This window comes from Parus major, chromosome 2, assembly GCF_001522545.3.
Source record: "Parus major isolate Abel chromosome 2, Parus_major1.1, whole genome shotgun sequence".
Classification (NCBI taxonomy): Eukaryota; Metazoa; Chordata; class Aves; order Passeriformes; family Paridae; genus Parus; species Parus major.
Window position 1 is genome coordinate 26,789,182 of NC_031769.1, and position 15,033 is coordinate 26,804,214.

The window sequence follows — 15,033 nt, forward strand, 5'->3', positions numbered from 1 at the left end:
ACATAAAGTAGCATTAACTACAATTTATGACCTCAATATATCCTACTTCATTGACTCCTAGGTTTTTCAACAAACAAAATGTGAAAAGATTGCATATCTTCCCCTTGTATTATTCTTATCAAGTGAAGTTTCAACATTCATTTCTGATGCTTAGGTGCCTAGCTGGGAGTTCCAAGTGTTAAATCAGTTGCTAATTCCCTAATCACATGCCTTTCTCTCAATCTCTTTTGCTAAGTGGCATTTGCATTTAATTAAGTACATCTTAATTAGTTGATGGTTAATATTCTTGAAGTAATTTTCTTCTGAGAAGCCTAAGTAGAAACAGCACTGATTTCAATGAAGACAAATACACTGGTTACTCACATCTGTTCATTATGCAAAAATGACAGAAAGTTGGTCTAATAGTTTAATGATACATAAACATGGCAGGATTGTAAACTGTTTGATTTGCTGGTTTGCGTGTGTAAATTTACTGTGGTTTTGGTTTCAGTGTAGTATCATATAGTCTTTTCCTTACTGAAAGAAAAATGGTAAACATGATACTTTGGCCACTTACTCAAAACCCACTGTGAATCTCATAAACATGTATGTTTCTATTCTTATTTTTTTTTAATAAGAAATTTGAAAGCACAAGCACAGGTACCATCATCTTATTTACGCCTTTACCCTTCCTGTGCAGACAAACCAATGACATATTGAAAAGGCCATTGACTGCTGTCCTTTCCCTATGCAAATACTGGATGATATATGTGTTTTATTATAAAATAAAATAATAAAATTTAAAATGTGATTATGACTTTTTTTTAAAGCAAACATTTGCAATGACAAATGACTAGTAATGACAGGAAGTAATAGTATACAAAAGGAAAATAGCTGGAGCTTAGAAACCCACCATATCCAGTGTTTTTCCAATCAAAGATAAGAGCATCTTAATACACTTAAGAAAAAAATCATGATCTTTTTATTGTTTTCTATTCCTTAATGAGATGAAACACCACATTTTACAAGCAGTAACTTCTTGTTAATGGCTATATGGAAATCTCTATTTTATTCACCTTATGGGAAAAATAATTCTGATGAGTGGGATGACACTGGCTTCAAGAACTCCCACATTAATGCAGAAATATAATTTCAAAAATAGTACCTGAATACTTCAGCTCCTTCACTGTAACCAAGCCAGTAAATGAGCTCAGTTACAATTTACAGGGTCTCATGTGTTCGCTAACCTTTCCCACAACACAGCATATTACCAACTGTGTAGAAAAAAGGCAGAAGCAGGTAACACTCTGCAAGTGGTTTATAGGAAAGCTGAAAGATGTGAAAGCCATTCTGCTCCAGAGATAAGACAGTTCTGGTTACAAGGTTTCTTCTCTGTCCTTAAATTCATCCAAATTTTCAATCACGCAAATTTCAAGAAAAGTGAGTCACTGATAAGAGATCCAGGTCAGTATTCCTCAATACATCAGGTAAATAATACATTAATACATCATGCACTATAGACAAAACAGTTACAGGAATAACCAAAATCAAAATAACACTCCATACCTTGAAATAATGGTAACAATAAAAGGAAAACTCTGACACAAAAAATTAAGAATATATTTTAAAGATGGATATTTCCTGCTACAATCACTTCAGATGGAAAACATCTTTGCATATTCTTTGGCAGGAACTTAAAAATAATGATTAAACATAATGAACCAACACACCTTCAAATACAATATTAATGCTTTCAGTAATCTCATTTTTATGTCTGGTAAAAACAGAACATATGTACCTCCATTTATATTAGAGTCATCTATCAGGATTACAGTCATGTAGACAGTCTAAATTTGCCAGACACAAATAAAACCAGGGAAATAAATAATATTTCTTCACCCAAATAATATATTTTTATTTAAAATGCAATGACATTTGGCCAGATTAAACAACAGTATGAAAAAATATTATCCCATAACTATGCTAAAATAAAAATATACAGAAAAGTAGGGAAAAAAACCAAAAAAAACAAAACCAAAACCTATGAAACATTGTGCTTTTTTTTTTTTTCCATGAAAGAAAATACTTATTATTTGGGCTTGTCTTCTGTACTCAATGAGATTGAGAAAAGTGAAAAATAACTGTTCTGTTTTTGCCATCTTAAAATTTCTGGTAACCACTTTGAAACTTTACCTCTTATTCCTTTATGCCCTTTCTAAGTTTTCACTTTATTTTTCTAGATTTATTCAGGTTGAAAACCTGAAATTGAAAAATATTTTTCCACTTTTCCTTTGTATTTCTAAGTGGTGGGGGTGATGGCAGGCACAGCATCAGTTCCCCCAAGCATACAGCAATCACTTGGCTACCAGTGAGGGTCTCAGTTAAAAAAAAAATTAAAAAAAATTGAAAATAAAATAGATACACAGATGAGGGAAGTTCCTTCACTACACACACAAAGGCACACTGAGGGTGTCTTGTAGCACTAACTGTGGCTTAAAAAGTTACACAGCCTTTTTATCTCTGGCACAACACTCTAAGTTACTGAGTGCGTATTTTGTATTATGCATCAAAGACTAATGGAAAACTCTTCGTACAGATGATATTTCTTTGATTCTTTACTACTTCTGATAGCACTGAATATTCAATAGCATGAAATAGGCTGCATATGAACTACTAAAGTCAGTATCTCTGAAAAAGCCTGACCTAAACAGGGATAGTGAAGAATTAATCCGAATTAATTAAACTGGGACTTTGAAGAAGATTAGTTACTGTATTAACATTTTGTGTGGCTATCCTTATTCAGAATAAAAGAGAAAATTCTTGACAAATAGAATTAAGACCACTTTAACTTTGAATAAGAGGATTCACAGACACATTTAATATAGTTTAAGTAATTATTTTTGCAGTTAATTTGGATCAGCTTTGGAAAGTGTCTTCATGCATATAAGCAAAGTAAACAAAAACTGAAACATGATATGCCTTTAGCTGAAAATCTATTCTTTTAACTTGATGCTATAGTAGACTTATACCAGAGGGATAGAAGTTCAATAATTCTAATAAAGACTCCAGCAGAGTACCCAAACACTGCCTAACAACAGGAATAAAATTTTCCTACTGCTTGACAGGTAGTTGAAGCATTTTCATGCTTCATTTGCTAATGTGGTCTTACTGAGAATGATAAGGAACAGAGAATACAAGTGTATTGATCATAACCAAGCAGAGTTGCCTTCTAGTGTCAAGTAAGCCAATCAAACGTCATCTTGATATGAAAGAAAAAATAAGTTTGATGACAGGCTACGGTCCCATTGAGAATAAAATCAATATTAGTCATGGGACCAAGTGGGATCAATATGTCAAACCAATAGGCCATTTTAGCAGGGTGGAGAAAGGAGGGGAAAAGTGCTGACAGAGCTATAAGGAAAAAAGAGGACAGTGCGAACCTCGAGGATGAGATCACTTGAAAATTCACAATATATTTCTGAAAACACTTGTCAAAAGCACCATGTCACCTTAAAAAGATATAGCTAGTTCCAAGAGCAACAGAGCATTCTCAAGAACTTTTCCCAATCAAGCCACAATTCATATACTGACAAATCTATATACAACCATGACTTAGAAAAAAAAAAATTAAAAATATTTCTTCTCTTAATTTTTAAAATGTTACAGAAGCTCTACTGTGTTTAAAAGTGAAGAAAAATATTTTCACAGACTTTAGAAATAGTGATGGTGTTATTTAAATATTGGTAACAGATTTAAAATACATGGATTTGAAAATGCAACATGTATTTATTGCAATGTGTTTCTTTGATAATTTAAAAAACAACATGTTTTATTAATCACTGGAAATAAGTTTGTCACTGCTTAGTATTCTCAGCAAATTTTTAACTTCAGCATATGTGAACACATAGACTATTGTAGCCTTTTTAAAGGTTTCACAGGTATTTTATTGTGAGTGCTATTTTACACATTTCCCCACCCATTCAATAAGGACAAAGCAACCTGGAGAACAAGTTTGGGAAGGGCAATGGAATGTCAATAACTTCAAACCAGTTTGATTAGAGAAGATATTTCTGGTGTGCTGATCTGAACTAGATTAACATTCAGAGATATGAGTTAGGAATAGAAGCATAAAAAGGAAATAATTGGCAAGAAAAAGAATAGCATGAAAACAATGTGACAGCTCCACTAATGTCAGTAGAATGACAGTGCTCACCACAATCTTTTCAACAATTCCCTTCACTGAGGTATTAATCTGCATATTTTCAGCAATTACCTTAAATGGCCTGGTTTTTCAAGAAACAACAAGACTTTCATAAACTTCAGGCTTCTCATTTTCAGCATAAACATTATCTTTGGTTAATAAATTTATACATTTAAGCTTAAAAACTCCAAAAATTGCATCATAAATGGGCTCATATATACTTCAGCAGTGCAGTATTTTCCTAGAATTCGGCCACCAACATAGTAACATTATTCTTCTCTCTAATGCAAAAGCTTACCTTACAGATGAAGACAGCCATTAATGTTCTGCACCTGACAGAATATTAAGTGAATTTTTCAGTTGGTCAGTTATCTAGTATTTCACTACTATACTGTGAATTTGCAGCCAATTTACAACTGTGCCTTCATATACATTGTCATACCTCTTGCCACACAAAGACACGTGAAACTCAAAAGGGGGTTTTTGAGAGAGTGAGAAAAATTATTTTATATGGCAAAAGGTGATTGCAAACATTTTCTTTGCATTATTCATCCAGCTGCAGCCAGTAAAGAGTTGTCACTCTCTATGTAATCTGACAGCTCAATTCAATCACAGTTAAAACATAGAACCCAAGAGGTGTAAGAGAGATCACTGCCACTGTCATGTTTACACACTTCTGAGAAATGGTTTTTCAATTAATTTCATGGATGCTTTTGTCTGTGTCCTACTACTGGCAGATAAAATGCAGTCTTTGGAGAACATCTTTTTATGCATCTTGCAATGAATATCTTCTCATCATTAAGAGTGGAAGGCACAGCATGCCTTTAGGGAGCTCAGACTGTGAATTAATCTTCTCTTTTGGAAACATTTTTGTAGCTGATTCCTCCCTAGAAGACTAAAACTAACCCATGGTTTTGAGTTTTTCTTTCTCCTAGCCTCCATGTGAATGGATTCAGAGAAGGAGCTGTCAGGAAAGCAACCAGAGGTAAATACCACTACATCTTATAAATTTATGCTGTGGAAGGAAATAGAATAGCATTGTCACAACTAAACCAAAAAACCCAGGAATACCTCTGCAAATATAGAGACATTATGACTCTTCTACTCTGTTAATAAGTTATGCAGGTTAATGTCCTAAAGTCTCAGATATCTGAGAGATTTCACTGTAGACTGACACCTACTTACAGAAATCCATTGTACCCTGAAAATAGAGTTCCTTTTTAATACTGGTTTTCTAGAAGACTCCCACAATATATAAGATGCTTCTAGCTAATATAATTCTTCTTTTTCCCCTCTTTAAATAAAAATCCTCAATTCTGAGACACTCAGAACAAGAGATTTCATGTAGTTTCTGCTTAGTATCTTTGCTCTGGAAAACACTTATGCAGCAATTCGCTATTCATAAAATAGTATCAGTACTAATAAAGGATGTCTAAATAAAATTAGAGATAAACATCTGGTTATTCCTAGGGCAAGCTTTACATACTTAATCCAAAAGTTATCCCCAAAACTATATCAAGAAACCAAACAGTAAATGCCAAAATGAAAGCTGCCTTTGTATAATGCAGGTTTTTTAACTGTATAATCACACACTTATTATTTTTCCACTGGGTCCCTTCCTCCTTCAGTTCACAGATTGGAAACTCCTTAATGAGGATCTATTTGGTATTTTTAGTTTTATTCTCTTTGTTCAAGTCATGAGCCTATGTTTTATTTACCACGTACTAATTAAAAGTGTTATTAAAACAGAATTGGCATTTTTCCTAAGATCTTTCTGTCATGACTATCAGACACCCACTAGCACAGCGTTATTTTCAGAACACTAAAGATGTGGTGGGTCAGCATTATTTATATTTTGCTGATGCTGAACAAAAGCAAAACAAAATTAAACCCTGAAGAATAGGACAATTCAGGTTAGCTGTTTCACAGACATTGCATTCATTATTACAAAATGCCCACTTAATCACCAAAGGAGATATATCTGTCTCACAAATAAGTGGCAGATTCTGTGGACAAAATGTCATGCTGGCACAATTAAATGATTGAATTCTTCCTTCTTATGTATTCACATATGGATCAGACAATCTTAATTTCCTAATGTTTGAGGGCTTGCCTTTGAAAAATAAAATATGAAATTTTGATGTAATATTTCTTTCCAGTTTCCTAGTTTAAAACAAAAGTCAAGTGTTAAACAGTATTTCTGCCATGGGTGTAGCACTGATGCTGGAAAGTGCTGCTCTGTCTGGTGATCTGAGATTAAAGCAGAAGCAGACCAAAATCCATTGCATTCCAGCCCTATAAGTTATGAATTTTCTTTTCTTCCCCATTCTCTGACTTCTTATTCAGCCCTATTTTCTCTGGACACTAATCCAAGTCTGTCACCTCACTGTTCTTTTCACCCATCCCTGACAAATTCTTTCCAGCTGCTTGTCAAATCCTCCCGTGGGCTGCGCCTTAGCACATTAAATCCCTTGCCAAATTCATATAAAATGCAGAGACACTTTATAATTTTGAGTTCTTTACTTGGAAATTGCCCTGGAGGAAACCAAGGTCAGATCCTACCTTTTCCCAGCTTTTAACCTAATTGCTTGACCAGAACAAGATTCTTCCTCTTGTCTTGCCTTTTTTCACCAAGTCCCAGGTACAAATCTCTATTTCCCTCTGTTGGGGTTGCAGCTACATCACAAACTACCTGCACTTCAAAATCTGAAAGATGTTACTGGGAACACTGGAGAGACTGGTATCAATTGTTTATATTGATTTTGAGTAATGATTGTGTCTGAGCATGTTTTAGTTTGAAGCTTTTTAAGTATTCAGTGAAGATGCTGCTTGTGCTGGGCCCCAGAGCTGTAAGAATTGCAAAATGACACGTAACATCTTAAGGCTCTAAGTGGCCACTGGAACAGTTGTCTTGTGAAATCAAGTATTTTTTGGCAGATAAGAGTGATTTTCCATTAATCAGTACTCAACACAAATTATGATCTATGAGAAAGGTCAGACAATGAGCTGTTCTAGGCTGGAAGTACTGAGAGTTTATTAATTCCATCTCAACATGACTAGCTCATGATGATGGTTTTATCCTCACCATTTATCAACACAGTGGTTTCACAGCTTTGAAATTTGATAGCATTTATTCAGAAAATGGACAATAAGTATGCAGAATGTTGTAAAATATAAATAGGGCTGCACATTTTCTTAGATGGAAAACTGACTCCCTTCAAACCTAGTGTGAATACACTAAGAAGATTTTATCATAAAGATTAATGACTAGTGCTGTGTCATATAATCTTATGAGAAAGTGGTACTTAATGTATAGCTATGTAGCATTATTTTTATACATAACGTACTTAGATGTAAAGTTATCTCTTCTAAATATGTTTTGTCAAAAAATTTCTAAGATTTTCTGGGCATGTTCTAGAGAGTTGAAAAGTTGACACACAAATCCAAAACCAAAGGAGTTCAATACAGTTCTAGAAACCCTCTTCCATAATCCACCCATAACTCCCTAACCCCCTTTTTCTTTCTTTTTTCATAATAGCACTATTTTAAGTGATAAGTGGAAAAACTGTACAGCATTAAATTTATCTTCCTAAAAAACCCCAATTGTTATAAATTGTATCTACAATTATCCCTCTCTGAATTCTTACCATGATGAACCCTGGAGTCTAATCAGAATTGCATTTCAGTTCCTGCATTGCTGAATATTACATAAATCAAAATGTATGCATCAAAATCCCTCCCTTCTAATTTAGTCTTATATATACAATTCTTGCAATATCCTACTGGTTGTGCCATCAAAAACAAAAGCAACCTACTAAGAATATGGATCATATGAAACACTGCACTCTTTTGGATACATTTGCAAAATATTTGCACTTTCCACTCCAGTAGTAGCAACTTCTACTTGTAGAAGTCAAATAAATTTTATGAGTGCAGCATTACTTTTTAGAAGTAAACAGGTCAAAGTACACCAAACTCACCTGACCAGACTGTCACATTATGATCTATGACACCAGAAAAAGATTTTGGTAATTAGGTTGGTCCACCTGTTTTTACATTAAATATATTATTTATGGACGTTAATGTCTGATTAGGCATTGTCCAAGTGCAACTCCATCTTCAAAAACATATGATAAATTGGAAATAAGAGTCTACTGCATTTCATAAGTGCTAATTGTTTGCTGGACAATGCAGATGGAACGCTGGTTTTGTTTTACTTATCCCTTTAGCTGAAATCATCACATCAAATTGCAGGTAAACTATTAAAGACATGGACAAAGAAAATTATATATTTATTTATGCAATTTATGTAATTCTTTCATATAATTCCATATAATTAAATTACTACATGATAGATAAATACTAAAAGCATCCATTCTTTTATGAAATCAGTAGTGATATATTACTTCCCTAATATCAAGATGAGAAACAAAAAGGAATTGATGTCATCAATTAAGTGTGACTTTTTATTGACAGAAGAGTTATCAATTATCAGACTATTCTGAGGCTTCAATGAGATAGCTTAAGGAGTATACTTCACTCTTATTTTTCCTTATATTATTTTATATTAAATAAAACAAATCTTGTTAAAAATAAATGCCTAAAAAATCCAATGCTCTGAAATATAATGGCCTGAGAGTGACAGTTTTAAAGTCCTTTAAATTCACTCACTAATTCACTCCTTTAAATACCTTCACTAAGAAATTAAATATACCAAACATCCAAGAAACAATATTCAATAGTTCCTTATGTTAGCAGAAAAATTAAAGGAAAGGAAGCAAGGACCTGGGTATGGGTTTCATAGCCTATGTGTTTACGGTGAGGAACAAAGTAAACATCTTACATTTGATTTAAATGTCTCAGATGGTAATCCAAAAAGCTGTCAGCAGCAAAGAACACTTTAAAACAATTCTGTTATGATATTAACTAGGAAACAAATATTGGGAAATGATGACTAATGCCAGCATAACCAAGTTCCTGTAAGCATAAGGCATTATGAGCTCAAAGAAACTGTCATTAGCTACTGTATTTTTCTGCTAATTGACTGCTGAGCATTGACTAGATTTTGATCTGGGTTTTCTAACAGGCATAACTGAATAATTCAATGCAATTTAAATTTGAATCTGGCCCTTCGTTCTTTGTAAAGAACTACATCATAAAGTGACACAAAGTGGTATTTTCTTTTCTATAAAATCATCATAAAACCCAACCAGTCTGATGGTTTCTTCATTCAATGCATAAAGCTGCACAACAGAAATGTCAGAAAAGTGGGTTCTTTACATGTGGGCACAGCTATAAAACACCTGTGCTCAGATTCATTGAATCTCTTATTGTTTCCCATTGTGAAAACAAATGATGACCAGAAGACTACTCAGTTGGCATTTGATTCAAACCATAAATATACAGAAAGACCCAAATTCTGAAACCAGCCAAAATATTTTAAATAAAAATTGTTTCACCAGCCAAACCTCAGTTTTTCCTGAACTTTATTCTACATATTTCCTTAGCTGCCTATTGTAGGGTGATACAAAGCCACAAACAAAAAATTAAGGAAGGAAATGGAGATATTTGTCAGGAAACTATAGAAGAAAATTTAAACTAGATGAGGAAATTTTGTAAGATTTCTTTTAAAATAAAATTCAACAAAAATATGAGAAGAGGTATTTTCAGAAATAAGTATTTCTAACTCTTGAGGAAAACAATAAGGCAAATAAAGCAGGATGTTTTATTGCTGAAACATGGTATCTTTTGTTACTCTCACTAACTGAGAATAAACACAGGTAAAGGACAGGTAACTTGGAGGTATCCTCTGCTCCATTTTGGTCAGTATAGTGTTTCAGCTCCAGACAAAGTAGCTAAACTTATTGGTTTGTAATGTGTGTAAATGAAACAGGCTAGTCTAATTTCTATATTGTTTAGTTAACACCAACACCACTGCTTTGCCTCACTATTGCAAAACTGGTAAAATCCTCCCATTTCCATCAGAAAATACTGATATCAGCCATGGTTTGAATTTGCACTTCAGCCTCAGAAAAACCAGACCTGTGTTACCCACCTCCATACAGGTGCCAGAAAGGAACTTGTGGCACTCAGCTACTTCAGCATGCACCTCTGCCTACACAACTTCAGCAGCAATTCTGCTACTTCAAAGACTTGTAGGAATTTGCATATACACAAAGAGCCTTGATGTTGCCATGGCTCCCTCTTCCAAGGCAAGTGACTCTCAGCTGTGAGGCAGAAGGTGAGGAGTCCACTCCTTTCTGTCCCCTCTAGAGGTACAGTAACCCAATAATCAGTGAGCTGCAACAAGATCCAGAAGAAATGTGCACTTGAAAAGTGAGATCTGTTTTGTCCAGAGCAACACATGCAGCAGTACAAAGCCCAGTATACTATAAAGGCTGTGAACCAATTTATTATTTACATATTCTTAGATAATGAGCAAATTATTTTGGATGACTGTTTGAGGATCAGAAGTACACTACAGCCCATGCAAGCACCTGAGCTACAGCCTTCAGCACAAAGACAGAATAAAAAAAAGGAGTGAAAAAGCATTTTAAGGTATTCCATCAGAAGTTAATATTGCAGATTTTTATGTCAAAAATTACTTTTCCTTATTAACATATGAGTAGCACTAATATGTCTGTTAACAAAGTGGAGAAGCAATCAGCTTTCCTAATATGGACTTTAAATAACACAGAGATATTTCTGAAACTGTATTTTTCATAGACAGAGAAATAGAGCAAATTAATCTGTTCTAAAATTACTCTTCTAAGTGTGAACTGTCTTAATACACTAAATATACACAGGTGTGTGTGCATGTGTGTGTGTGTACACCTTGCATATATTATCTATACAACAAAAAAGATGAATATCAATTTATTTTTAAAAAGTCATTCTATCATTACCAAAAATTAATCTGTAGAATGAAACACGAGCACCAGACATCTAATTATTACAATTATGTGTACAATGAAGGGATTCTGATCACTTTCTATCCAGTCTGGGAGCTTCCACAACCAAAAGGTGTTTTTTTTTCACCTAAAAAGCTCCTTTGTAAAATTTCCTGGGAGATTTAATAAGAATATTTATTCTGAAAATGTTCTTCCCACAGTAAAACACTGAAGTTCCATCTATATAATAAAATACATCAAAGTTCATTATAGCCTCTGCAATGACAACCTGGGGTACTGAATGTTTTTTCAGCCTGAATGAAAATTCTGATTACTGCCATCCACTGTGGAAATAATGACAGTCTCAGGCCTCCAGCAATGAGACAGGAGGATAACCTATTATTTGTTGTTGTCTCAAAGGCTATAATGACTTTTTATCTAAACACCAAAATTAAGAGAAAAGCTAATTCCAATTATATGAAACAACTTCACAAACACTGCTGCTTGATTCCAATTGTGAAGCCAAGCATCCAGGTCAAGACATATTATCCCAATTAATCATGCTTAAGATATATAGAACAATACAACCAGGAAGAGAAGCTACTAATCAGTGTTGAGTTTATTTTGCATTAAAGCTACAGAGCTTTATCTATCTAGAGTACAGTGCTTAGTCTGAAATACACATTACCAGCCTTTTTCATTTTATAAAGCAGAAGCCAAGGGCACAATACTCTCTTTTATTTGGATACATTTAAGTCCCTTCATTTCAACCTTCATCCAGGCACTTTAAGATTTAAGACTGGCTTAATACCTAGTAATAATAATAATAACAACTCCTGAAGAGACTGAAGATAATATTTTCAAGCAAAGATTATTTTAGTTTGAGTAACATAGCAATCCTTATGCAATAGTTAATGCTTTCCATACTGTTTCCTTTCAGGGTCACTTTAATCTGTAAAACTGAAATTAAATTCCCTGTGTGTTACTAATATAAAAAATACAGCAACACATGATTATTATACAAATTACATACCTATTAATAGAGGTACAGTATCTAACTGACAGTCAATGCAGTCTTCTCCAAGAAGTGCTCAAAGAACACCAAATATCACAAATTTCTTACGATGAATAATTTAAACCGTGATGTTTAGACAATGGAAGAGTAGCATTCTCCAAACTATTTTACTGGAACTAGCCTGGAGCTGTGGGTCTTGAAGCAAAAACTTGCCTGACTGCAAAGTGTTGTTCTCTTGTATTTTGCAGCGATCTAGATGCCTGCAACAAGCCTTTGGTGAAGGACATTGTGGATATTCTGTTGACTGCCAGGGTAGGAGGCCAAAGTACTAGATGGGAACAACCTGGGAAGAGGTGGTGGTGTTTAGAAAGTATTTAAGAGTTGTATGCAGGATTTCTAGTGGGTTGGTGCCATGGGAGGCAAAGTAATAAGATGCTTGAGCAGAGTCAGCTTGGAGGGGGAGATTGCTGAGGTTGGTGGGTCTTTGCTTTCACTGCATTATGTTAATCCTGCTCAGCAGAGAGTGAAAATCAGAAGACACTTGGTAGTACTGGTAAAGTGCACAGAAGGTTGTTAACTAAAAGAAGAAATTTCAAAGAAGAGCTGGGACAATTCATTACTCTCCATTGCTCTTGCATTCTTTCAAGTGTAACTGAACACATATTTTTGTGACTGGATGAGTGGGTGATCAGATCTTTATAAAACAAGACATAGCTGCAATTTATTTTCTCCATTCTTTGAAGCTATGCCCACAACTCTTTAATCTTAAAGACTGACAGGCCAAACCCTGACTTCTCACTCTTTCTGAGGCAGATTACTGATATAGGCAATGTATAAGGCCATGTATTTGCAGCAATACATATAATGCCATATAACTCAGAATCACAGAAAGACAAAAACAAATACTGGGAGTTAAAAAGTCAAACACAAGTCTTTGAAGTCAAATTTGGACAAAACCAAAGCCCATGAAGTGCCAAGAGAAAATCCTGTGTGTTTCAACAAAAAATAACATATCCATAAAAGACATCTCAAAGTTTAATGGCTCAATTGCATGCTCCAAATATACAGTAAGTTATAGTCAATATAAATTATTATACTAGAGTTTAGAAAAAAAATCAGGTTAGATGTGTGAGAAAACACAATTCCTCAAAATAAAGGTGAGCCAAACTAACCATAATCTAGTAAAGAGCTGTTGTCTAATTTGTCTAATTGTCTTTTTGTGTCAGAATTTTTTTAAAGTGTCTTCACAATTATTTAGGAAACACCTTGATTTACAAGGAAAAGGTCATTTTGCATATGAAAATGTCTGCAAAAACCCTGCAAATAGTTTCAGTGTCGTTGCCAAGAAATTATTAAATTGCTAAGGGAAATTTTTTGAGTTAAGAACATAAAATATGGTAGATTGAATATTGTAATTCTAGGCTAATCTCCTTCTGAGCTGCAAAAATGGTTACTAGTTGTCTTAGGTGTATGCAGAATAATAAAGCTTACATTTTAACTCAAAGCATTTCAATTTAAGCCCCAAAACTCAATTACAACCGAAAGTCTTCAGCATGAAAGCTCAAGATTTAAATATCTCTATAATCAGTTCTTATTACTTCTGACTGATTTAATTTCAAAATATTTTGCACAGCTGTTAACACTCATTGGAGGTGTCCTCTTACTTAATCCTCAGTTGGAAGTTAGAAGCTGCTTACCATACTACACTGCAGTCAATACAATTATTTTAATTTATATGCTCCTCTAGACTATAATATTACTAATGAATAAGGACTATTCTCACAACAGTAATTCACGAATCTTCAGTAAATTAAAGTATTCTGTAAGCAGCTTTCAAAATTGGATTTTATGACTATGTCATGCAAGATCTGTTTTGTCTCCCAAAAGATAATTGAATAATGGTGGTGGTTTTTCTGTCCTTTTGAAGAAACAAGACAGTTTGCACTGTCAACCCAACTCCATAACACACATCAAACCATCCTTTTTGATAAACACATTATTATTTTTCTTCCAGCTATACTTACTGCAATGCATCTTACTTTGCTCACATTTTATTTGTTTCTGGGCTCAGAGGATCGGCTTTGTTAGTGGGATTACATCAGGGAATTCAGTCAAGCCACGCAGGCATGAATCTGATCTACTGGCAAACAATAGCTGTTTTCTATTTAATTTTCTCTAAATCACTTTGTGAAGCTTTGAAAACCTACACAATGTAGGTGAAGGAGCTTAGTCCTAGAGCAACTTTCCTTTCCCCTCCAGTACTAATAGACATTTATACCTATTCCAGACAGCTTGGTTTTAAGGATCAGGAAAGCTGAGAAGAAAAACTGGTACCCTTTTGGACTACATTTTAGTATCTTCACTCTAGCTGGTGTGGCATGTAGGAGAAAGCATCCATCTTACCATCGCTGTTGACACAGACGACAACAGGAACCTGTGTGCCAGGGCCACATGGCTTTTCATTGTCAGGAATGCATTCCTCCAGCCCCGTGATTCTCCAGTCATAGCAAGAGGGCTCTTCACATGGGATGGCTTCCAACAGGTGAGGGCAGTTTCCTGTTCCTCCTGTAGGCTCATTGGTGATGCGACGTTTCCTTAGTTTAAAGCCTGAAATGTCCATGAAAATAACAATTTAAAATATGAAGTGAACCACTTTTTATCTGTCTACACCTGAGCGAGCGGTTCTATTTCTCTTCTCTGTGAGACATACCACAGACACTCAACAGAACAGTGCATTTTAGATAATTGGGTAGAACTCATTAGAGAAGGATTATAGACAATATTTTACAAGTTTCAATGTTTTGGGCCTCCTCAGGAGGCTTGGCCTTAAGTCCCTGTTTATCATAGTCATGCATACGCCAGGAAGGAGACAGGATCATTTCCTGAGCATCACTCTTACAAGATCCATCTCATTGCATAAATCTTGACTACATTGCTGGGTTACCATT

The 15,033-nt window shown here is 34.5% G+C and overlaps 1 protein-coding gene across 4 annotated transcripts in view; it reads right to left on the minus strand.

The window, feature by feature from the left end:
* The window catches only part of THSD7A (thrombospondin type 1 domain containing 7A), a 188,902-nt gene that overhangs the window by 76,240 nt on the left and 97,629 nt on the right, over positions 1 to 15,033 (minus strand). For all 4 annotated transcript variants that reach the window (XM_033511862.1, XM_033511863.1, XM_015619008.3 and 1 more), the window contains one exon: positions 14,489 to 14,692. In XM_033511862.1, the coding sequence (XP_033367753.1) occupies positions 14,489 to 14,692 (204 nt within the window). The remainder of the gene's footprint in view (positions 1 to 14,488; positions 14,693 to 15,033) is intronic.